This window comes from Hyperolius riggenbachi, chromosome 5 (assembly GCF_040937935.1).
Source record: "Hyperolius riggenbachi isolate aHypRig1 chromosome 5, aHypRig1.pri, whole genome shotgun sequence".
NCBI lineage: Eukaryota > Metazoa > Chordata > Amphibia > Anura > Hyperoliidae > Hyperolius > Hyperolius riggenbachi.
Window position 1 is genome coordinate 281,548,826 of NC_090650.1, and position 26,036 is coordinate 281,574,861.

Genomic DNA, 26,036 nt, shown 5'->3' on the forward strand with positions numbered 1-26,036 from the left:
TGATGATGGAGGGAGCCGTAGAGAGAGAGCGGTTCCCACAGTAACGGCTATACACATCGCTGCTACAGGAAACCGCTCTCTCTACGGCTTCCTCCCTCATCACAGCAGCCACCATGGGGCGCGATGCTGTGGATTATACGAGCAGGACAGGGGAATAGAAGCGGCGCCGAGCTAAGGTAATAGCGGCGGCCGCGGGGGGAGCGGGGGTGCACTACCTACCTATACTGGGCACTATACTAGCTATACTGGGCACTATACTAGCTATACTGGGGCACTACCTACCCATACTGGGCACTATACTAGCTATACTGGGCACTATACTAGCTATATTGGGGCACTACCTACCCATACTGGGCACTATACTAGCTATACTGGGCACTATACTAGCTATACTGGGGCACTACCTACCCATACTGGGCACTATACTGGGCACTATACTAGCTATACTGGGCACTATACTAGCTATACTGGGATTACTACCTACCCATACTGGGCACTTTACTAGCTATACTGGGCACTATACTAGCTATACTGGGCACTACCTACCCATACTGGGCACTTTACTAGCTATACTGGGCACGATACTAGCTATACTGGGCACTTTACTAGCTATACTGGGGCACTACCTACCCATACTGGGCACTATACTAGCTATACTGGGCACTTTACTAGCTATACTGAGGCACCACCTACCCATACTGGGCACTATACTAGCTATACCGGGACACACTAGGGGGATCACATGGACAACATTTCCTACCCCCGGCTTATATGAGGGTCAATCATTTTTTCCTGGCTTGCTTGCGAGTATACAGTGATGTGAAAAACTATTTGCCCCCTTCCTGATTTCTTATTCTTTTGCATGTTTGTCACACTTAAATGTTTCTGCTCATCAAAAACCGTTAACTATTAGTCAAAGATAACATAATTGAACACAAAATGCAGTTTTAAATGATGGTTTTTATTATTTAGTGAGAAAAAAAACTCAAAACCTACATGGCCCTGTGTGAAAAAGAAATTGCCCCCTGAACCTAATAACTGGTTGGGCCACCCTTAGCAGCAATAACTGCAATCAAGCGTTTGCGATAACTTGGAACGAGTCTTTTACAGCGCTCTGGAGGAATTTTGGCCCACTCATCTTTGCAGAATTGTTGTAATTCAGCTTTATTTGAGGGTTTTCTAGCATGAATCACCTTTTTAAGGTCATGCCACAACATCTCAGTAGGATTCAGGTCAGGATTTTGACTAGGCCACTCCAAAGTATTCATTTTGTTTTTCTTCAGCCATTCAGAGGTGGATTTACTGGTGTGTTTTGGGTCATTGTCCTGCTGCAGCACCCAAGATCGCTTCAGCTTGAGTTGACGAACAGATGACTGGACATTCTCCTTCAGGATTTTTTGGTAGACAGTAGAATTCATGGTTCCATCTATCACAGCAAGCCTTCCAGGTCCTGAAGCAGCAAAACAACCCCAGACCATCACACTTCCACCACCATATTTTACTGTTGGTATGGTATGTTGGTATGTTCTTTTGCTGAAATGCTGTGTTACTTCTACGCCAGATGTAACGGGACACGCACCTTCCAAAAAGTTCAACTTTTGTCTCGTCGTTCCACAAGGTATTTTCCCAAAAGTCTTGGCAATCATTGAGATGTTTTTTAGCAAAATTGAGACGAACCTTAATGTTCTTTTTGCTTAAAAGTAGTTTGCGCCTTGGATATCTGCCATGCAGGCCGTTTTTGCCCAGTCTCTTTCTTATGGTGGAGTCGTGAACACTGACCTTAATTGAGGCAAGTGAGGCCTGCAGTTCTTTAGATGTTGTCCTGGGGTCTTTTGTGGCCTCTCGGATGAATTTTCTCTGCGCTCTTGGGGTAATTTTGGTCGGCCGGCCACTCCTGGGAAGGTTCATCACTGTTCCATGTTTTTGCCATTTGTGGATAGTGGCTCTCACTGTGGTTCGCTGGAGTCCCAAAGCTTTAGAAATGGCTTTATAACCTTTACCAGACTGATAGATCTCAATTACTTTTGTTCTCATTTGTTCCTGAATTTCTTTGGATCTTGGCATGATGTCTGGCTTTTGAGGTGCTTTTGGTCTACTTCTCTGTGTCAGATAGCTCCTATTTAAATGATTTCTTGATTGAAACAGGTGTGGCAGTAATCAGGCCTGGGAGTGACTACAGAAATTGAACTCAGGTGTGATAAACCACAGTTAAGTTATTTTTTGACAAGGGGGGCAATCACTTTTTCACACAGGGCCATGTAGATTTGGAGTTTTTTTTCTCACTAAATAATAAAAACCATCATTTAAAACTGCATTTTGTGTTTGACTAATAGTTAACGGTTTTTGATGAGCAGAAACATTTAAGTGTGACAAACATGCAAAAGAATAAGAAATCAGGAAGAGGGCAAATCGTTTTTCACATCACTGTATACAGTAGGTCCACAAGACTAGAATTAGATCTGGAATTAGATGAGATGAGAAATGGTGGACTATGATGGATCAAGTCAGCATACATTCTGAGACTGAAGTAGCTGACCAGCTGGCACATTAACTCACTAGATTTAGGGAGTGGCCCAACAAGTACGTTTTACCTTCGCCTATATTCAAACACAGGCAGGATATTGTTGCAAAGTGCCTTATCTGTCAATAAGTGAACTACCAGAAACCATACTCGGGAGAACAAAGATTTATTTACAGGGGAAAAGTACATGGAGAATTATGGCAAGTGGGTTGCATCAACCAACTTACTTTGTGGACAAATGTACTAAAACACTGTGCCTACTTCAGGTGAAAACCTTTAGCAAAGTTCTCACAAGGACCCATATGCAATTCATTTTTTCACCTGAGTTATCTCCTAGGAGAACATTTTCAGCTTATCTTCAAACTAAATTTTCAACATTTTACAATTGAAAAAGTACCCAAAAGTTGGTGAAAAGGGCCTGTCACATTTATTTTGAGTATTTTCTTGCTTGCTGGTGGCCTAAAATGCATTTTATGACAAGCTCTGAGCATATCACCTAGAAAAAAACTCAGGAGAAAAAGTGAATTGCATATGGCCCAATGTGTCCCACCTAATGTGCAGAACATGCAACTGCATTGCAGAAGATGTTTCAACAGTATCCTTACTACACCCTTTGGAATGAAGATAATTTTCTACATTTATCTATATAGCTTTGTGAACTTCAGGTGCACAGTGGCGTACTGGTTAGCGCTCTTGCTTTGCAGCGCTGGGTCCCCGGTTCAAATCCCAGCCAGGTCAACATCTGCAAGGAGTTTGTATGTTCTCACTGTGTCTGCGTGGGTTTCCTCCGGGCAGTCTTGTTTCCTCCCACATCCCAAAAACATACAGATAACTTAATTGGCCTGCCCCTAAAATTGACCCTAGACTATGATATATATACACTACAACATACATACAGAGACATATGACTATGGTAGAGACTAGATTGTGAGCCCCTCTGAGGGACAGTTAGTGACAAGACAATATACTCTGTACAGCGCTGCATAATATGTTGGCGCTATATAAATACTTAAATAAATAAATAAAATGTACATTAGAAAATCTTACATTGAAAAGTAATGCAGGGATAGGAGTGTATCTATGGATGTGAATCATACACAGAAAATCAGGAAGCTGCCCTTCTCTTGAAGCTACAAAAAACAACCTGCAATAAAAATAAGATACCAATAGGTGTGAAAAGGAGTTTCAACCTTAGTATTCTGTATTTAGAGTTACAGTTTACATTCACATGTGTCTACAGACAATTTTGTTATGTTGGTGGAGAGGTGAATGTTGGACACATTAGCCCTTATGTCCTAAACTTTTTTTTTACGAGTTATAGCTTCTTGAGCCTGATGTGCAATTACAACGATCACTAACAATAGCTGAAGAAGTTGTTAGACAAAATAACTTTTGACTGTTGCAGATAGGAAGTGTAGTGCCATGTGGATATATTTATCTGTGGCCAAGTCATAAAAATCTTGCCCGACAATAATACGACACTTTTAAAGACTCAGCATTTTTATTCAAATCCGCTATTACTGTCAGATTTGGAAGGTGTTAAAGTCGAACTAAACTCAGAGCTTCCTCTATGCTCTAAGAGATTAGCCACAGCAAGATAACCTTTATGGAAAAAATGTCTTTGTTCCAATTACGGAAGTTTTAAATTGGTTTCCCTTTCCAGGGAGCACTGAAAGGGTTAAGCCTCAGTGTTTACTGCATGAGGAAACAGCCAGGCTTGAGTTCCTCTGCTGTCTATTCACTACTGCTGATAAGAACTAATTAGACACTTTGATCTGGCTAAAGGAACACATAACACAAAGCAGTGAATTTCTGCAGCAACTATATGTGGAATAAAAACTTTCATTGTGTGCTGTGCAAGAGTTCAGCTCCGCTTTAAGATAAATGGTCTATTAGATTAGGGGTATTATTTTCCATGTGTTTTTCATCACATGATGGGTTTGGTTTAGCCTGTTTTCCTCTCATACTATTTGGGTCTTTCTGGCAGACTCTGTGACCATGCCACTTGCATTTTAGACACACAGCATGCAGAAAGCAACAATCTTCATGTAACTTTCCCCACAGTGGTAACACTTTCCTTTTCATAGGAATGATGACACCACTGGTGCAATCTGTGACATAACATTGGCTTCCTTTATGTGCACTTGGTGAGGTTCTGGTAAGTCACTGTGCTAGAGCAGGGGTCCCCAACCTTTTTCGGGCCGGGGACTGCTAATTGACCAAAAATTCCTCTGGGGATTGGGGACGGGTGTGAGGGGGGGGGGGGGGGGGGGGGTTGGGTTGGGGTACATATACGAAGTGTGTGTGTGTGTGTGTGGGGGGGGGTAGTGCACTGAGCAGTGTCGTGCGCAGCGGGTTACAGGGGGGAAGTTGGAGGGTGCGGCGGCATAGCATGCATAGTTGCCCCAGTATAGGGAGTCTAGTTACCCCAGTATAGCTAGTATAGTGCCCCAGTATAATTAGTATCAAATTGACCCAGTATAGTTGCCCCAGTATAGCTAGTATAGTGCCCCAATATAGCTAGTATAGTGCCCCAGTGTGCCCCAGTATAGCTAGTATAGTGCCCCAATGTGCCCTAGTATAGTGCCCCAGTATGAATAGTATAGTGCCCTAGTATAGTTGCCCCAGTATAGCTAGTATAGTGCCCCAGTATAGTTGCCCCAGTATAGCTAGTATAGTGCCCCAGTATAGCTAGTATAGTGCCCCAGTATAGCTAGTATAGTGCCCCAGTGTGCCCCAGTATAGCTAGTATAGTGCCCCAGTATAGCTAGTATAGTGCCCCAGTGTAGCTAGTATAGTGCCCCAATGTGCCCCAATATAGCTAGTATATTGCCCCAGTGTGCCCCAGCATAGCTAGTATAGTGCCCCAGTATAGCTAGCATAGTGCCCCAATGTGCCGCAGTATAGCTAGTATAGTGCCCCAGTATAGCTAGTATAGTGTCCCAGTATAGCCAGTATATTGCCCCAGTGTGCCCCAGTATAGCTAGTATAGTGCCCCAGTATAGCTAGTAAAGTGCCCCAGTGTAGCTAGTATAGTGCCCCAGTGTGCCCCAGTATAGCTAGTATATTGCCCCAGGGTGCCCCAGTATAGCTAGTATAGTGCCCCAGTGCAGCTAGCATAGTGCCCCTTGATAGCTAGTATAGTGCCCCAGTATAGTGCCCCAGTATAGCTAGTATAGTGCCCCAGTATAGCTAGTATTTTGCCCCAGTGTGCCCCAGTATAGTGCCCCAGTATAGCTAGTATAGTGCCCCAATGTTGCTGGTATAGTGCCCCAGTGTAGCTAGTATAGTGCCCCAATGTGCCCCCCCTCAGTATAGCTAGTATAGTGCCCCAGTATAGTTGCCCCAGCATACGCTCCCCACCCCCCGCGGCCACCGCTGCTGATACCTTATCTGGCGGCCGCTTCCTCTCTTATATTCTGCTCTCCTCCTGCGTGTTGTTTTGATTCACAGCAGGGCGCACCGCGGCTGCTGTGATGAGGCAGAAAGCAGGAGAGCGGTTGCCCTGGTAACAGCGATCGCCGCTACAGGAAGCCGCTCTCCTGTTCTGCCTCATCACAGCAGCCGCGGGGCGCGCTGCTGTCAATCAAAACGCAGGATAAGAGGGGAATATAAGTGAGGAAGTGGCCACCAGCTAAGGTAACAGCAGCGGCAGCTGCGCGGCGGGAGGTGGGGGCAAGAGGCTAGACCCGCGTACCACCAGCAAGCAGCCCACGGACCAGCAGTGGGCCACGGAACGGGGGTTGGGGACCCCTGTACTATAGGAGGCCTGAATCTCTTTGGCACACATGCTGCCTCATAAGAAAGTGCTTCCTCTTAAACCACAACAAAGGTTAAATTGTACTTTGCTGACAACCTCCTTTGTAAAGCCTAATTTCTTACTCTACAGACAAAATAATCCCTTAACAAGGATTCTAAGTTGTTACCAAGAATTGTAGTTTTCTTACTTCACAGCTTAGCTGTGTAAGTGGCAATGCTTTAATCTGGCAAGTGGTGAACCTAATTCAAAAAACAAGATACTTATCTATAAAGATCCTCCAGAGGCTTTCTGTATTCTCTTTGAGACCACAGCCGCTACCTAGGACTCTCTTGAAGATCACGTCTGCACTGGCTGCTGTGCACGGTCATGGCCAAACGGCTCTGACTTACTCCACAGGCGCAGCTGTACTCACCTGTGCTCATACACAGTGGGGACTGCGGTCACAATAACATATTTGACAAGCTTTTGTCATACATGTTTCGGGGGTCCATGAACGGCAGTGATGGAACCAGAGGCTCCCTCTGAGTTGGTGAAAAATAACCTTTAAACGGATCTAATATTTCTTCAAAAGGTCAGTTGCTTGGATTACTAGGAGATATTAATGGATGAGTGGTGTTAAACTTTGTTTTCAGAGGTCCTATTTATGGCACAGCAGGGGGTGGCGTGCAGATGGTTTGTGTCCAAAGAGTAGATACTACTTAACCATACAAGAAACTTATATACATCCACAGAGGGGCATCAGCAAAATTCCACTTGATAAGTGGAAGGACTGTTGGTCTTACACTAGATCCTATAAATTATGTATTATACTCAGGGCCGGATCTACCATAAGGCACTGTAGGCACGTGCCTACAGGAGCCTGATGATAGAAAGGCGGCCTGCTCCCCTCCCCGAGCGCCTCCCTCCCTCCTTCCCTATGCAGAGTCCTGATGAGAGTGTAAATGAGCGTTTACTCACCCTGCTCTCTGCATTTCATTGATGAGTAATGAGTCAGGGGCACCTCTAGCTACCTAATACTTGGGGGCACCTCTAGCTACTTAATATTGAGGGTATTTCTGGCTACCTAATACTAAGGGGCAACTATAGCTACCTATGACGAGCAAGGGAAGTATGGGAGATGTGACAGGTGGGACATCCAGCACACTTGTGGTGCAGTTCCGTGAGGGTTTGTAGGTTTATGGAGGCTGAAGTCTAGGATGTCAGGACATCTGTGCCTATAGGCTCCTGTATGCTGTATGGTAAATCCGGGCCTCAATATGCTGATACTAAGGCCCGGTTCACATTAGCGTTCCAGGTCCGGGTTCCCCGGACCCGGAACGCTCTGTACACAGCGGATGGTGAATGGATACATTGTTAATCAATGTATCCATTCACACTCGTGCGACCGTCCGGATCCGGATCCGATCCGGGAATGCAGCTCCGTGACGATCCGGCTTTTTTCCAACATGTTCTATTTTTGCCGCCCGTCCCGGTGCGGCTGCGGACACGGGCCGGATCCTGACCCGAACATGCGGCCATGCTGTGCAATGAGAAACGGATGTTTCTCATCACACTGGCAATAGGACCAGATGCTTCCAGCACCGGTCCTATGTCACTTGGGGGGCCCAGACTACACACCGGTATCCCCCATGCTTGCGGTGCCTTTCTGGCACTGCAATGTATCTAGTTCCAGCTACATTCCGGATCCGCAACTGGTGGCAACTTGTGGCCACCGCAGAGACCCGTACGGTCTCTTTGCGGCCCCCGGACCCGGACCCCCGGACACTTGCGGACTCGAACCGCTAACTAAGGGTGGCTTCTACCATATAAAGTTTGTACTTTGATATATGCTCAGTGTTGTTTAAAATGACCCTTGATGTGTCAGATACAGCTACAACAAGGCACATTTACTAGACCACATAAATATATATCTTCTCTAAATCTGCAATTGTATAGCCAAGCATGTGTATGCTGCAATATGACACTTCCGTTGAGCATAAATAAGCAAGTCTAGAAATAGGAGGAACTCTCCAACAACTGTAAATATACCGTATACTAAAGTGTTCTGGTTAAATCAAGTATACTAAACTGTTCATTCATGAAAATATATACTGTTGTAAAATGATTGTCTTTCTATTCACCAATCAAGTCAGTATTTTATTTTAAAAAATGGAATGCGTGGTTTTATGTGTCTTGGATACTATGACACCCAGCAGCAGCACTACATGTTATTTTTAACTGGTAAGTTATTGTATTTTTTTCTAAGAAATGCTTGAATCTGTTTTCTTTTCAAAGTGACCCAATAAAGCCCTTGCTTTGGTAGCACTGTGATCTTATGTTCTTATGTGTAATACTAAGTGCCTTAACCTCCCTGGCGTTCTATTAAAGATCGCCAGGGAGCAGCGCAGCGCTATTTTTAATATTTTTTTTTTAAATCATGTAGCTAGCCTAGCGCTAGCTACATGATGCCCCCCTCCCTTCCGCATGCCTCCCACCCCTCCGATCGCCGCCAGCGCTGTAAGCCATAAGGAAATCCCGTTCTGAAACGGGATTTCCTTTAGGGCTTCCCCTGTCGCCATGGCGACGCACGTCGTGACGTCATCGACGTCGTGACATCACAGGGAGACCCGATCCACCCCTTAGCGCTGCCTGGCACTGATTGGCCAGGCAGCGCACGGGGTCTCGCCTGGGGGGGCCCTGCATCGCGGCGGGCGGCGGCGGATCGGCGGCGGGCGGTGGCGATCAGGTGAGACACGCAGCAAGCAAAGTGCTTGCTGCGTGTTTAAAAAAAAATTATTCAAATTGGCCCAGCGGGGCCTGAGCGGCGACCTCCGGCGGTAATGGACGTATTAAGTCGTCCATACCGCTAAGGAGGTTAATGAGTCAAAAATATTATATACTGGAATTAATGTGTCACACATACATAACTCCCAACTTTTGGAGCCAGGAAAAAGGGACACTAAGACACGCCCCTGCCACACCTCTAACTGCGCCCCCATTTTCAAAACCACGCCCCTCCCTTAAACAGTTTCCCCCTCCATCCTATGCAGAGATTGGCGCATGGAGCGATGTTAGGCAAACTATTTAAAGAATAATGACAGCAGTCACAGCACACATATGTCATAAAGGATATAAATTAGAGTAAACAGCTCTACATGAAGAGTTATGACTACCCGTATATTAACCACTTCACAACTGAGGGGATTTACCCCTGGAGCACCAGAGCAATTTTCACCTTTCAGCGCTCCTTCCATTCATTCGTCTATAACAGTGCTGTCCAACTTCATGGGCATGGAGGGCCATTTTTTTTTCAGACCCCATGGTGGAGGGCCGAAGGTTCTTGCTAGAGCCGCAGACACCCCCTCTCCCCCCTCCCCCCCCGGGAAAAAAAATGCAATTAAAGAACAATTAGATTGGCAGCACTTTCCACAAAATGCAATTCAAGATTTCGGTGAAGTTGTGTGGCCGAAAAACATGAGTGTTCCGTTGTGTGGCCGAAAAATGGGTGTGGCCATGGACCAGAATGTGGGTGTGGCCACGGGTGGAGACAAATTTACATGAACTTAGCACTGTGGGACATTAGATTAGGACAGTGGTGGCGAACCTTTTGGAGGCCGAGTGCCCAAACTGCAACCCAAAAGTCACCTTATCTATCTATCCGATATCTATCGCAAGGTGGCAACAGCAATTTAAACTACATACAAACGTTTTAACTCATACATGAACATTATGGAAAAGCCAAGTTGAAAATAAACTGTGAAGATAAACAATTTCGTCCATCCTACTCCTGAAAAATGTATTTTTTTTAGAACCTCCCAGTTTTATTTTCCATTTTAAAAAGCTAAAAAAGTAGGTTTAATGCTGTTGTCTCATATGATGATGATGATTCAGCTTTTCCCATAGTCTCGCAGTTAGCAATCATGTGACCCCCAACAAGACAAATTCAGCAATCATGAGGCCCCCAACAAGACAAATTCAGCAATCATGAGGCCCCCAACAAATCATGAGGCCCCCAACAAGACACATTCAGCAATCATGATGCCCCCAACAAGACAAATTTAGCAATCATGAGGCCCCCATCAAATCATGAGGCTCCCAACAAGACATATTTAGCAATCTTGAGGCCCCCAACAAGCCAAATTCAGCAATCATGATGCCCCCAACAAATCATGAGGCCCCCCAACACGACAAATTCAGCAGTCATGAGGCACATACATAGACAGCATTTCACATAAATAGGCAGAATGCACCTTTAATATGGTAGACACCTCTCACCTGGCTTCTAAATTCTCCTCTACGGGCTGCTGTGCCTGGCTGGCCTGGCAATACTGTTTTTGGCCGGATTGGGGATGATGTGTGGGCTAAAAGGCCTTGCGGTGATGCTGTGGCCGGGCTGGCGGTGATGCTGTGGTGTGGCCAGATGAGCTAGTGACAGGTGTCCCCCCAGATGAGGTAGTGACAGGTGCCCCCCCAGATGAGGTAGTGACAGGTGCCCCCCCCCTCCCAGTTAGATAGTGACAGGTGCCCCCTCAGCTGAGGTAGTGACAGGTGCCCCCCAGTTAGATAGTGACAGGTGCCCCCCCTAGTTAGATAGTGACAGGTGCCCCCCAGCCTAGTTAGATAGTGACAGGTGCCCCCCAGCCTAGTTAGATAGTGACAGGTGCCCCCCAGCCTAGTTAGATAGTGACAGGTGCCCCCCAGCCTAGTTAGATAGTGACAGGTGCCCCCCAGCCTAGTTAGATAGTGACAGGTGCCCCCCAGCCTAGTTAGATAGTGACAGGTGCCCCCCAGCCTAGTTAGATAGTGACAGGTGCCCCCCAGCCTAGTTAGATAGTGACAGGTGCCCCCCAGCCTAGTTAGATAGTGACAGGTGTGACAGGTGTGAACCCCCCCGTTAAATAGCGAGAGGTGTCCAGCGCCTCCTAGCCGCGTTACCTCTGCCGTGTGCTGCCTTCTCCTGTGTCCCCGCTGCCTGTGTCCCTGCTGCCGCTGCTTCACACTCACAGCTCAGACCTCACAGATTGCGGCGACTGAAGCAAGGAGAGTGCGCATAGCACCCACGCGGCTGAACTTCACATGCGGAAGTGACTAATAAAGTCACTTCCGCATGTGACGTACTCCGTATGTATGCGGGTACCATGCGCACTCTCCTTGCTTCAGTCGCCGCGATCTGTGAGCTCTGAGCTGTGAGTGTGAAGCAGCGGCAGCGGGGACACAGGCAGCGGGGACACAGGCAGCAGGGACAAGGCCACTATAGGAGGGAGCAGGCATGGCGTCCATAGCGCAAGCCATGCCTGCACCTCAGAGAGAAGAGCGGGCCGCAGCAGGAGGCCTGGCGGGCCGGATGTGGCCCGCGGGCCGCCAGTTGGACAGCGCTGGTCTATAACTTTATCATTACTTATCACAATGAAATGAACTATATCTTGTTCTTTTCACCACCAATTAGGCTTTTTTTAGGTGGGACATTATGCCAAGAATTATTTTATTCTAAATGTGTTTTAATGGGAAAATAGGAAAAAATGTTGGAAAAATTTATTATTTTTCAGTTTTCGGCCTTTATAGTTTTTAAGTAATGCATGCTACTGTAATTAAAACCCATGAAATTTATTTGCCCTTTTGGTTATAAAACCATTTAAATTATGTCCCTATCACAATGTTTGGCGCCAATATTTTATTTGGAAATAATTTTTTTCAGTTTTGCGTCCATCCCTAATTACAAGCCCATAGTTTATAAAGTAACAGTGTTATACCCTCTTGACATAAATATTTAAAAAGTTCAGTCCCTAAGGTAACTATTTATGTATTTTTTTAATTGTAATTTTTTTTTTTAATTACAAAAAAAATAAAATATTGGGGAGTGTGGGAGGTAATGATTTAATTTTTAGTGTATAACTAATATATTTGTATATGAAAAATGCTTTAGGGTGTAGTTTTACTATTTGGCCACAAGATGGCCACATTAAGTTTTTGTTTATGCGACCTGCAAGCGTACAGGAAGTATGCTTGCAGGAAGTTCAGGGAGGCTGGGAAACTTTTTTTTTCACAATGATCGCGCTGCTTCTCGTAGAAGCAGCTGATCATTGCGGGGGGCTTAGATCAACGAACGGGAAAGGTTTTTCCCATTCATTGATCTCCGGGCGAGTGGGCGGCGGCGTGCATGAGCGCGCGGACAGCGGCGGGAGCGGCGTCAGGTGCGGATTTCTCCGTCCCCTGGTGTTAACAGGGTGGAAAAAGGGACGGAGAAATCCACACCACTGGGGGTAAAGTGGTTGAATAAGAAAATAAAGACTGAAATGTGCAAAATATTAAATTCTTTATTTCTGGCAAAAAACTTTACATATCAGAAATGTTAACACAGTGCCTACAAGTGCATAACTCTAGTCCCAGGACTGTAAATGCATAAAATCACACAACTATCCCCAATTAAGGATCTTGTATCACAATATGGGTTATTAATAAAAGCAATAGCACCGAGGAATGCAACCAATATGATTGATACATACAGGATTTCTAGCACTTCACAAGCATATTGAAAGATAAGATATCCACCTCACTATTCAGATTCTCTGTAACCAGATAGCCAGGGCAGAGATCGCTATCTCTCACTCTCTATCAACTTCAAAGACATTCCTTGCTGAGCCTGGAGTTTATGTTGTTGTGCTGCTGATGAAGTTCAGCGTGAGGCAAAGCTGTAGAGCAGGGGACCCCAAACGTTTTTGGTCGTGGGCCGGGTCAGCATACTTCAGACTGCTGGGGGGCCGGAGTATACATAAAATGATGTAGAAGTCTTTGCGGGCCAGACAGTGAAGCATACCCAGGTGACAGCCTGCAGTGGACAGCAGTGTCATCTGATGTGGAATTTGATTGGAAACCAGCGAATTACTACTTTCTGGCTTCAATGTGGATGGGTGGTGCCAGCACTGCTATTCTATATGTGAACCACCAATATTTAAAGATGTAGCTGCCCGCATCTATAAGTAATACAATTTGTGTGTGGAGGGCTGGTAAAAAAGCCCCAAGGGGCCACATTCGGCCCGCGGGCCTTAGTTTGAGGACCACTGCTGTAGAGTGTGATGTGATGCATGTAGTTTAGTGTTCTCTGCAAATACTTTGGGCAGTGAAACAGTTAACTGCAAACTCTCCTGCTCTGTGAAGAGGTCGGGACATTTGACCTGTGCCTCGTGATCCCGTGATAGAGGCTGCAAGGCGAAACCGTGACGCGGTCTGCACATAAGAAGAGGCAATGTACTTCTTTACCAGTCAGACACTACTAGTGTTGTCCGGATCATGAACGATTCGGATCTTTGATCCGAATCTATTTTGTGAGTCGAATCATCCGAATCATCAACATGAGTGATTCGTATCGCAAAAGGGGCGGGGCCAGGAGAGACACGCCCCCTCTCAGCGGGCAGCGGGGTCCTGGAAGCAGAGCAGAGATGGATCACTCTGTTGGAGGGGACTCAGGGGAGCCAGCCGGCCTTGCAGAGACAGGTAGAGGGGACATCGGTGCCACTGCCAGATATGTGTAGAGCACACATACTGGCTGAAATGTGCTGCCCATTATAGGCTGTCTGTTCCTAGCTGTGCACAGTGAACACATTGGAAACTTTTGGCTCAGCACAGCTCAGTAACTTTGCAGGCACTGTGCAGCGCAATATGATCCTCCTGCACTCGGCACTAAACAGCTGCACTTATCTTCTGGGAATGCTTTCTTTCACTGTGCGACGTTTCCATTCAAGTTATACAGATGAACATGTAGGTGAAATATATGTAAAGCATATGATTGCAGCATGTAGGTATTGTGTGCAAACAAACATTTATGCTCTCTGCTTCCCTCCTCCCTTCTCTGTCCACTCATTGCCCTCTGTCCATCTTCTCCCCTTCTCTGTGTGTCCTCCCCCCTCCCCTTCTCCTGTCCTGCTAGTCATTTCACCCCCCGAATGCTTCCCTTGTAAAATGATCCGAGATTCGGATCAAAGATCCGGATCTTTTCAATGATCCGATTCGAATCATCCGGATCATTGAAAAGATCCGAACTTCCCATCTCTAGACACTACTACTACTACTGCATAACCAAAGAAAAATCAGGAAACAGCAAGACAGAAGCTAACAGTACAATATACAGTAGCTGGGATAACATACAGTGCCATCTAGGGGCCTTTATCGATATTGCAGAGTATGCATTACATAACAATAACTATACAGTTTTTTCCCTTCTTTTTTATTCCTCTTACAAAACAAAATACTTAGTAAAAATAAAAAACCTCAGCCAAGTGTATTTCTAATTTGTACGTTGTTTATTTTGTGTACAACATTGTTGGAACTGTCACTATAGTACCATGTGTTCCGTGGAGCATTGAGAAGGGGATTTTAATTCAGATTCCACCTACACAGTTCTGCTTTTTTGGCTCCAACCTGAAAATCCAGACATTGCCACATTATTATACTTTACTATGTTATGTTCTGTCAAGGCTGTTGTTGCTGATTTGTTTGTGAATGAAACATTCAGGGTCCTTTCACATTATGTTCATTGCTTTGCGATGCGATTGCTATGCAACTGCAACACAACGTAGGGGAAGTCACATCGCATGGTAGCAGTGTGTTCCCACCATACAGTGAGGCATATAGTACAATGAAAGTATGCCTCACTGCCACTGTAAATGTGCATGTTACCCTGTAAGCACACTGCATGGAGTGTATCCTATTGTAGGTATCCTGATGGAACCTACCGCAATGCACCACAATCAATTAAATAACCTCATTGGAATATCATAGCATCTGTGTTGCGATGTAATGCTATTGGGGCTTATGCAATTCACTTTTTCTCCTGTTTTCTCCTAGACGATATTTTCAAACCTTATTAATAAAATGTGTTTTAAGCCACCAGCAAGCAAGAAAATATTCAGAATAATTTTGATAGTACTTTCTCACCTACTTTTTAGTACTTTTTGAATTGCAGAGTGCTGAAAAGTTGTTTTAAACTGAAGATGAAAAATTACCTCCTTAAGGGCTCATTTACACTAGAGGTGTTTTTCACAATTTTTAAGCACTGGCGATTTTTCAAATCGCCCTGAATGCGCTTACACCATTATTGTCTATGAGACAGTTCACATCTGAGTGGTTCATTTCCGATCTGCTCAGAAAAGTGGTGCATGGGCCATTTTTGAGGCGATTTTGCCTCAGTGGAAGGTGTAGGAAAAATGCAAAAGCTCACAAAATTGCTTTGGGCACCAATTGCGTTTGTGTTTTTAAGAATAAATACATTGTATTTATTCTTTTCCTGACGTCAGGAAGTGAAAAAAACGCAATCGCTCTGCAAAACCGCTTAGAAAAGTGGTTTACAAAATAAACAGCGCGCAGGTAATCGCCGGGAATCAGAAATAAATATTGCGTCAAAAAAACGCCAAACGTGGATGAACACGCGAACGGTATGCAATGTGAACAAAGCCTGAAGAAAACTTAGGAGATAAGGTACATGAATGATGGCCTGCCGCCTGGTACAGTAATGGCTAACCTTGGCACTCCAGCTGGAACAAAACTACAAATCCCATCATGCCTCTGCCTCCCCGAGTTATGCTTAGAGCTGTCTGAGTATTGCAATACCTCATGGGACTTGTAGTTCTACCACAGCTGGAGTGCCAAGGTTAGCCATCACTGGCCTAGTATATATCCTTCTGAATAGACCATATTTACTTTCTCAGGTCCTCCGTTACATTTATAACATGACAGGGTTGCCAACCCAATTTCTTATTTTTGCTGGACAAATTGGTCAAAAAATCTGGACACCCCAAGTTTTGGACGGACAGGGGCGGAAGCAGGGGGCGGAGTCAGTAGCGGGCTTTTTAGGGAACTTCTTGTTATTTCGGGGGGGGGGGGGGGGGGGGGGGGGAGAGAAATATAGCTGAAGCAGGTGATTACTGCATAAGGCTCATGTGAAACAGCATTCCTGAACTGAGAAGACTTTCTTACCCAAAGTAAGATTGCATATATAGATATAACCTTTCAAATGTCTTTTTGGCATTATCAAAGTTAAACCGAAAACTGAATAGAGAAACAAAAAACTGTTGTGAACAGATTTTATTCTTGTTAACAGCATTAACCACAGGCATTATTCCCCAAAACATTGTTCAATAAGAACAAAACCAACACTGCACTGAAATGTTAACAGAATGCCAAAAAGTTTTTTTAAACAGCAATGATCTCAGGCATCATTGCAGAAACCAGTGTACCAGCAACATTGTTCAATAAAAACTAAATTGCACTGAATTCCTAATGGACCAGTACAGCAAAACAAGCAAGCAGTTAAATATCTGACAGGTTTTGGACTAGTCCATCTAATGGCAGATTCCCAGGGTTTTCTTTGTTTCCAAAAGCATTCCCTAACTGTCACAATAGTAAGATACCAGCCACTAGCCAGACTCCTTACTTGCTAACACACCATTTTAAAGTGGACCCAAATTAAAAATACAAGATTTCAGAAATAAAATCTATTTTCTAAATTATAATAATAAATAGCAGCCTTTTTTCAGCTGCGTGATGACAAATATAAAATATTTTACATTTATTGGAGGAACCCCTCCCTTCCTTTCAAATTGCCGGCATTTTTCCGGCAAACTGGTGGAGTAGATGGTGTCCGGCAATGGAGGAATTGCTAATGGCTGCCCCCAGTATAACCCTAGTTATGAAAAGAGAAGGGTGAAAATCATGCACTGAAATGATCATAGGTTTGAAGGAGTGTATATTTATCTTTGTATGTGTCAGAGTGCTGCAACTAAATATTTTGAATTAAAAAAAATATTTGGTTTGGGTCCGCTTTAAGTATTTGGTTTGAGCAAATGCATTTTTGAAAGTGCTTTTAAAAACAAACAAAACCATATGAATCCCCCAGGCACTAGTAACACTCAGGGTACTAGGGAGGGGGGACCCAGCATCACCACCAGTGAAGTGACCAAACTGACTGACTCTCAGACTCACCCACTCGCTTGGTCATAGAATGCTGCTGTGTGGCCTCTCTCTCTCTCTGGCTGGCGGCAGGTGAAAGCAGAACGCTCTTGCTCTGACTGTCACTAGAAGATGATGTGAGGGTACAACAAGTCCCAGCATGCTTTGTCAGTAGCAGATGACAGGGGGGCACTGCAGTGCAGGTTCAGTACCCTCCTCTGTCTGAGGAGCACTAAAAGTCCCAGCATGCATTGCAATCATGTCAGTAAAAGAAGAGGGGGCAGTGCACTACAAGTCCCAGGCAGCATGCTGTCAGATGATAGCTGTGCAGGACTACAATTGGCATGCCATGATGATGCTCACAGAACAACAAGTCCCCAACTACCATTCCTAACAGCCATAACTCACATAACCCATCCATACAGTCAGCATTATCTACTTACACTATCATTCCCTAACAGCCATAACCTCCTTACCATACAGTCAACATTGCCTACCTGTCCTGCACTATCATTCCTGACAACCATAACTCACATTACTTTACCCACCACCTACCATACAGTCCCCACCAGGCCCAGTCCCCCTCCAGTGACAGGCAGCCAGCACAGCACCTCTCCAACTAAGTCTCCCCCTGCCTGTCCCCCACTGACTGGACCCCCAGACCAGTCCCACAGACACCCAGCCCCCACTGCCTCTCTCACACACAGACACACAGTGAGTGTGCTTGGGTGGCTGTTTGTCTCCCTCCCTGGCTCCAAGCCTCCAACTAAGTCTCCCCCTGTCCCCCAACCAGTCCCACAGACTCCCAGCCCCCAGGGGTGCCCCTCTCTCCCTCACAGACTCACAGTTAGTGTGCTGGGTCGACTCGGCTGCTGGCTGGGCTGTGGCTAGCTCCAATCAGTCTGCTGTAGACTGCTTGGTCGGCTGTTTGTCTCCCTCCCAGTCCCTGGCTCCAACTAAGTCACTCTCACCCTGTCCCCGCCCCAACCAGTCCCATAGACTCACTCAGTTTCCCAGGCTCCCACTCCCAGCCAGGCCAGCCCCAGGGGTGCCTCTCTCCCTCACAGAGACTCACAGTTAGCTTGGGTCGACTTGGCTGTTAGTATTTTTCTCCTTCCTTCCTTGGCCTGGTGACTGGTCTGGTCGGGTCGCTCCTGGCTGGAACTGGCAGATGGCGGCTGCTGGGCTGTGGGTGTGGGGGTGGGGCGGACTGGCTCCAATCAGTCTGCTCTGCTCTCTGCTGTAGGAGACTCACTCTGCCGAGTCAGGCTACTGAGCTGATCTGCTCTGTGCTCGCACTGCAGTGCTCGGTCGGTCCTGCTGCTGCTGATTCTGCTCCTCCTGACTGAGTCCTGCCCTGCTGAGTGGTGGCTCGGCGGCTGTGCTGTGTGTGTGTGCCCCAGAGTGAGTGCTGTGCTGTCTGTGGCTGTGCTGCGACCTCATCCGACCTGGCTGGCTGCCTCCCGTGTGACGCACTCCTCAGCTCCTCTCTCTCCTCGCCGTCCTCGTGACACTCGACTCTCGCTGCTGTGGGCTGGGCCGGCTCCCTCCCGGCTGCATCTCTTATTGGGCAGCGAGATGAGAAGAGGTGAGCTGATTGGAGGGGACACCCGGGGAGGAGAGGGCGGCTGAGAGGAGACTGAGGGAGGGGGGAAAAAGAGCGCGCGCATGCGCAGAACAGATTGGAGTAATTTATGCAGTTTTAGACGGACGACTGCCCAGGAAATACGGGCAGTACGGACAGCTCTATTTTGAGAGCTTTTGTACGGACAGTCCGTCTTTTGACGGACGCTTGGCAACCCTGTAACATGATGATCTTCTTCTTGCAACCAATGTAAAAGTCAAATGTTTTGGATTCATTTCTGTTGGAAATGATCACATAATGGGCATGTGACAGCTCAAAAAATTTTCACATTAAAGTTCATTGGAAAAATGGTAACGAGGTGAAAAAGTGAATTGAGTAAGGGCCATTGTCTGTTGCGATGAAATTAACATTTTTCTTGAGTTTTCTCCTAGCCGATATGTTCACGCCTTGTCAATACAATACATTTTGAACCACCAGCAAACAAGAAAATACTTAGAATAATTTGCTAGTACTTTTTCATCTAATTTTTTGGTACTCTTTTCAATGCAAAGTGGGAAAACTCAGGATAAAAAGTGAATTGCATATGGGCCTTGTGAAAGGAGCCTTACAAAATATGTGGAGTAAATGGCTGACAAAGTGACCAGTATGCACAACACACCACATTCTCTCTATGCTGTCAGAAGAACATTTTCAATATTGATGACATGACTTTTATATATTACAGTAATTCTCACCGGGAAGCTGAAATGATTACAGAGTTTAATCCGCCAATGCAGGATATAGCCACTGATATTGGGATAAACCATTTTACATATCCTAGGACTCTTTCCGCGAATGTCTAGAAAATGCATAAACACATAAACACAAAATCTTGAGTGAGAATCATATAATTTTTTTTAATTGCTGCTCCCTTTAGTTCTACATGCGCAGTAAATCAATCCCATTGTTATTTGCTATGATACATCATTTTCATAAGGTCAATGGTAGTATAAATGCAGTGAAAAAAAAAATGAACACATGATGGAAATTCTTACCACAGCCACCGCACTGCTGCCCATGATGGTGCTCATGTCTAATTCTGTGTAGTATGCAATGTTTGTCATGACATAGATTACTGTGACCAGCGGCATGGAAATCATCATTGATAGTGGCAAGTTTCTGAGGAAACAAAAGTTAAAGTGTTTTATGACAGTGATCTCTTTTGTTATCGCAATATGTTATTTAGGGGTACAATCACTAAAACCCAGTTAACTTTACGTGTGCAGGCAGAGCCCACAAATTTCACTAAGCTTTATGCAAATTAAGAAATACTTTAATAATTTGCGTAACTTGCATAATGGATGCAACAACCTGTAACACAACAACCTGTAGCACAAGGAACGTAGATGTTGCATGTATAATATGAGTTACACCTACCCCTTACAAGCTGAAATGCTTTTATTTACCTGGGAATTGTGATTAATAAGCACTATCTATAGTGTTTACGGAGTGTTTATGTGATTACGGAGTTTGGATCTAAATATTGGTGCCAGAGAGCATTGCGCGTTATGCCTAGTACACACCATACAATTTTCTGTTAGAGTTTTCCAGTAAGGCACATACACACGCCTGATTCCTTCAAACGATGGGTCGTCAGACCCGCTCACGGGGTGGCCGTTCTGACGACAGTATCCTCATGTGTACAGTCTGTCGGCAGGCTGATAAGGCTGGTTTTGACTGATCTGCTCGGCGGATCGGTCAAAACCAGCCTTATAAGCCTGCCGACAGACTGTACACATGAGGATACTGTCGTCAGAACGGCCGCCCCGCGGGCGGGTCTGACGACCCGTTGTTTGAAGGAATCAGGCGTGTGTATGCACCTTTAGATTTTCTGTTAGATTTTCTGTTAAGGTGGCCATACACTGGTCGATTTGCCATCAGATCGACCAACAGATAGATTCCTCTCTGATCGAATCTGATCAGAGAGGGATCGTATGGCTGCCTTTACTGCAAATAGATTGTGAATCGATTTCAGCATGAAACCGATCACAATCTGTGAAGCTGCTGCTGCCGCCCCCCCCCCTACCCCTGCATACATTACCTGATCTGGCCGGCGCAATTCCCCTGGTCTCCGCTGTCTTCTTCTCCGCGCTCGGATCCAGCTTCACTTTACTTCCTGCCGGTGGAAGTTTAAACAGTAGAGGGCGCTCTACTGTTTAAACTTCCTGCCGGGACAGGAAAAAGTGAAGCCTGCTGGGCTCGGAGCCCAGCGGAGAAGGAGCAGCGGGGACAGCAGGGACACGCACCGGCCGGAGCAGGTAATGTATTGCCGCTGTATTGCGTCAGCCGTCAGACATTCGAACGCCGCTATCGACACACTCCCGACCCGCCGGCGATCGAGCGAAATCTTCCGCACGGACAGGAACGACGGGAATCGATGGGAACATTCGGTCAACATTTGCGCAACGATTTCACAGCAGATTCAATCACAGTGATCGAATCTGCTGTATATCGGCGGGAAAATCGTTAGGTGTATGGGCCCCTTTAGAGTATTTTCTGTAGAGACTGGTAATTATCTCTGGTGCATTGTCTTCTGGTTATCTCCTGCTGATTAGAACAATGCCTAATTGCTAGGCAGATAGATGGTTAAATAGATAATTTCCAGCATGTTGGGAAATTATCTATCTGGCAGGTAAAGCTAACAGAAAATCTGACAGAAAATTGTATGGTGTGTACCTAGCATTAGACTCACCTGGATTTGAGGTTGCTTCAATCTGGTGAGGAGCTGCCCATAAGGTGTGTGGAGTGGTGGAATGCACCGGAGTGGTGGACACTGGTGGAATTGTGCACTGGTGGGAGTACTAATTAAAGCTAAGAGTAATGCACTATGAGTAGTTTGTTTATTTTATTTCATTTCAGACCTTATGTGGAGGGCGCAGTCCTTCATATGCATACATTTATTTAATCACTTGATTGTGACAGCGGCCCACGCAGCAGTAGTGTTTGGAACTGAACTATAGCAACGTCATATCGGTAACCAGATGGCGCAGCATTTTGTGAGCATTGATCTATAGTGTTTCCTTATCCAGAGTGCAGAAAAGATGATAAGTCAAGAAATCTAATGAGATGTTTAAGGTGATCCTGCAGTGGATCGGTGCAAACCCAGCAGGTGGCTAGACTGCATATATGCAACCTTATCACCTTAGCTGCCCTATCTACTGTCATTACTTACAGGTTTCCTCTTAAACCCATTGGGCCTCTTGAACAAATATAAACTCATCTCCAGTCCTCACTGCTGAGACCTCACTCTGAAGATGTGGCCTTTGCACTGGTGGTGAAGGGTGAGGGTTATGATGGAACTTTTGAACCAGAAAGTCTGTTTTCAATGGTTGGTCAATGAGATGCAAGTAATGATGCAAATTAGTTCAGCAAATTTATGCAAATTTGAATCCTACCTCAACTTCATTCAGTGAGTCAATTTTTAGCTGCATAAATTTGCATGAATAATTAGCATAATCCTGGATGAACCCGGAATTATTTGCATCTTTACTGAACATCCCTATTATCTAGTGCTCTCGTACTCTGGTCTATGGAAGTTTTTCTATTTGACTGCCAAATACAATATTGTAGGATCACAGAAAGAATACTGCTTCCTGTGAGACTTCATAACATACAATTTCATATCTAATAATTATGGGATACAAAACATGTGCAAAAATGCTCAAATTAAATAATACAAATGTTGAACATTAAATTAGTGACAAATAAGCCCTTAAGGCTTAAGCCTTGGTCCACACATTCAATTTTGATTGGACAATAATTGTCCAATTTTAACACTTGCATGAAGTATGCGAGCTTACCTACACAATCCGTTCATGGTATTCAGGATTTGTTCGGCCTCATACTACATAATCAAAATTGGATGTGTGTATGAACCTTTAGAACTCAAAAAAACCCAAACCAAGAACAGATGTTTGATATAAACTTGTAAAAAAGCTTGGTTAATGCTTGTATATTCAGATGGTGGCGCTGTTTGATGATAAAAAATGATTCATTTAAATATTGTACAAAGACGTTGATTCATTACTAAGCTATGGAGATTCAAATTTATTAAGAGTGTTTTGCCAAAAAATGTAACACCCCTCCTTGAAAGAAAATAAAAATAAATAAATCTCAAAACACTTTTTTTTTTTTACTTTTATTAATTCACTTTAGTATTATTGAAAATAATATTGGCTAGTGAGTGCCATCTTGTGGTGTCTTTCAATATTACTTAACCTGAATTTAACAGTTATGCATTTAGTGTGCCAGGAATGTCGCTCAACAGAAAGCTCTCCAGCTGTTAAGGAACTACAAGTCCCAAAATGCATTTGCATTTACCAATCATGACTGTGGCTGTCAGACTCCCGAAATGCATTGTGGAACTTGTAGTTCCTTAACAGCTGGAGAGCCAAGTTTGCAGATCACTGCAGTGCAGTTGGATTTCCTAGGTGAAACCATTGTAAAAGAAAGAGGCGGCACACCACTGGCTGCAAATAATGCTTATATTGTGGAACAGAAACACGATTTACATATTAACGCGGTGCTCTAGCGATGGGAAAAACTGCTGCGATCTGCTTTTTGAATCGGATCACAGCTAGTGGAAAAGGGCCCTTAGGGTTAGGCAATGCCTACTGCCCATCTGGACTTTAGACTTTTTTTGACCATTTGTTAAAATGATTTAGCATTTACATAGCACTGACATCTTCCACAGAGCTTTACAAAGTACATGGACCATGACAGTACCTAACCATTTGTTCCACTTCTAAATGCCTTCCCTGTTTTAGCTATCATACCCATAGCCCTTGCTTGCTATGTGTTGGGTTTTCCTGCAGTCAATAGTTCTGAAAAGTCAATAGGGTCACACTTCCGGTGTTGGACTTGTAGCATTAATCCTTCTGAAGAGACCAAAGTTACTTTCTCAGGTCCTCATTTCCATTTATAACACTTTGAATGCTGACCTTCTTTTTGCAGCCCATGTAAAAGTCAAATGGATCTATTTCTTTTGGTAACACATAAAGCACACATGACAGCTCAAAATGACAACATTAAAGTTAACTCTTCAATAAAGAAGACCACAGAGAATCACAAAGGTTTTGTTTAGCTCCTAAGATTGCAGTGATAAAGATGTACTTTTTTAACCTTTTGAATTAATATCATTTCTCAAGGTGTTTTTACTGGGTCAAGCAGTGGCGGACATAACAAGGGCCCCTGAAGTTCCGTTGCTTCAGGGGCCCATTAAGTATTGCTGTTTTTTTTTTTATCATTATTATTATTTTTTTTCTTTTCCTGGGGGGCCCCTCACCTCGGGGCCCCCCCTCATGCGGCAAATACAGGAAGTCTCCAGGGCTCCAGGCAGGCGCTAGAGGCTCAGCGGCCGCTTGGTCTCCGATGTCTCCAACTCTGTATACTGCTCGCTACTAAACCAGGAAGTAGCGAGCAGTATACAGAGTTGGAGACATCGGAGACCAAGCGGCTGAGCCTCTAGCGCCTGCTGGAGCCCCGGAGACTTCCTGTATTTGCCGCTCTCCCGCCGCGCATACCGGGAGGGGGGCCCCCCGAGGTGAGGGAGGGAGGGAGGATAGGAGTCGGGCCCCCCACCCGGATAGCTACCCACCCGGCTACCTACCTACCTACCCACCCACCAGGCTACCTACCTACCCACCCGGCTACCTACCCACCCACCAGGCTACTTACCTACCCACCCAGCTACCTACCCACCCACCCGGCTACCTACCCACCCACCAGGCTACCTACCCACCCACCAGGCTACCTACCCACTCACCCGGCTACCTACCTACCTACCCACCCGGCTAACTACCTACCCACCCACCAGGTTACCTACCCACCCACCAGGTTACCTACCCACCCACCCGGCTACCTACCTACCTACCCACCCAGCTACCTACCTACCCACCCACCAGGCTACCGACCCACCCACCCGGCTACCTACCTACCCACCCACCAGGCTACCTACCTAAAGACCCACCCGGCTACCTAATCACCCCCCCGGCTACCTAACCACCCACCCAGCTACCTACCCACCCACCTACCTACCCACCTGGCTACCTACCCACCCACCAGGCTACCTACCCACACACCAGGCTACCTACCCCCCACCCGGCTAATGGCTACCTATCCACCCGGCTAAGGGCTACCTACCTACCCACCCACCAGGCTGCCTACCTACCTACCCACCCACCAGGCTACCTATCCACCCAACCACCCATGGGAGCTGCGCGCCGGATGGAGGCTGGGACAGGAGGTCTGCTGCTGCAGGTGAGTAAATGTTTTTTTTTTTTTATTTATATTAGCAGGTGTATGTTCTGGGCAGATCTGCCGACATGATTGCACGTATTTTCTGGGCAGGTCTGCCGACATGATTGCACGTATTTTCTGGGCATATCTGCCGACATGATTGCACGTATTTTCTGGGCATATCTGCCGACATGATTGCACGTATTTTCTGGGCATATCTGCCGACATGATTGCACATATTTTCTGGGCATATCTGCCGACATGATTGCACGTATTTTCTGGGCATATCTGCCGACATGATTGCACGTATTTTCTGGGCATATCTGCCGACATGATTGCACGTATTTTCTGGGCATATCTGCCGACATGATTGTACGTATTTTCTGGGCATATCTGCCGACATGATTGCACGTATTTTCTGGGCATATCTGCCGACATGATTGAATGTATTTTCTGGGCATATCTGCCGACATGATTGAATGTATTTTCTGGGCATATCTGCCGACATGATTGAATGTATTTTCTGGGCATATCTGCCGACATGATTGAATGTATTTTCTGGGCATATCTGCTCACATTATGTGTATTTTCTTGAGAAAACCTGCACAATTATGTGAATTTTCTGGGGAAAGGGTCACCAATACTTGGGCCCACTGTCTTTGCGTTGCACTTTTCAAGGGAACCTGAGGTGAAAATAATATTGAAGCTGCCATATTTCTCTCCTTTTAAGCAATACCAGTTGACTGGCTGCCGTGCTGGTCCTCTGCCTCTTATTCTTTCAACCATAGACCCTGAACAAGCATGCAGCAGGTCAGGGGTTTCTGACAATATTGTCAGAACTGAGAAGATTAGCTGCATGCTTGTTGCTGGTGTAATTCAGTTTATTACTGCAGCCAAATAGATCAGCAGGGCTGCCACAGGCAACTAGTATTGTTTAAGAGGAAATAAATATGGCAGCCTCCATATCACTTTCA

The 26,036-nt window shown here is 45.5% G+C and overlaps 1 protein-coding gene across 2 annotated transcripts in view; it reads right to left on the minus strand.

Annotated features, from left to right (window-relative positions):
- The window catches only part of LOC137518760 (Y+L amino acid transporter 2-like), a 96,203-nt gene that overhangs the window by 12,649 nt on the left and 57,518 nt on the right, over positions 1 to 26,036 (minus strand). For both annotated transcript variants that reach the window (XM_068236996.1, XM_068236997.1), the window contains exons 5-7: positions 19,821 to 19,944; positions 19,521 to 19,624; positions 3,569 to 3,665 (exon numbers count right to left, since the gene is read on the minus strand). In XM_068236996.1, coding sequence (XP_068093097.1) covers positions 3,569 to 3,665; positions 19,521 to 19,624; positions 19,821 to 19,944 — 325 coding nt within the window. The remainder of the gene's footprint in view (positions 1 to 3,568; positions 3,666 to 19,520; positions 19,625 to 19,820; positions 19,945 to 26,036) is intronic.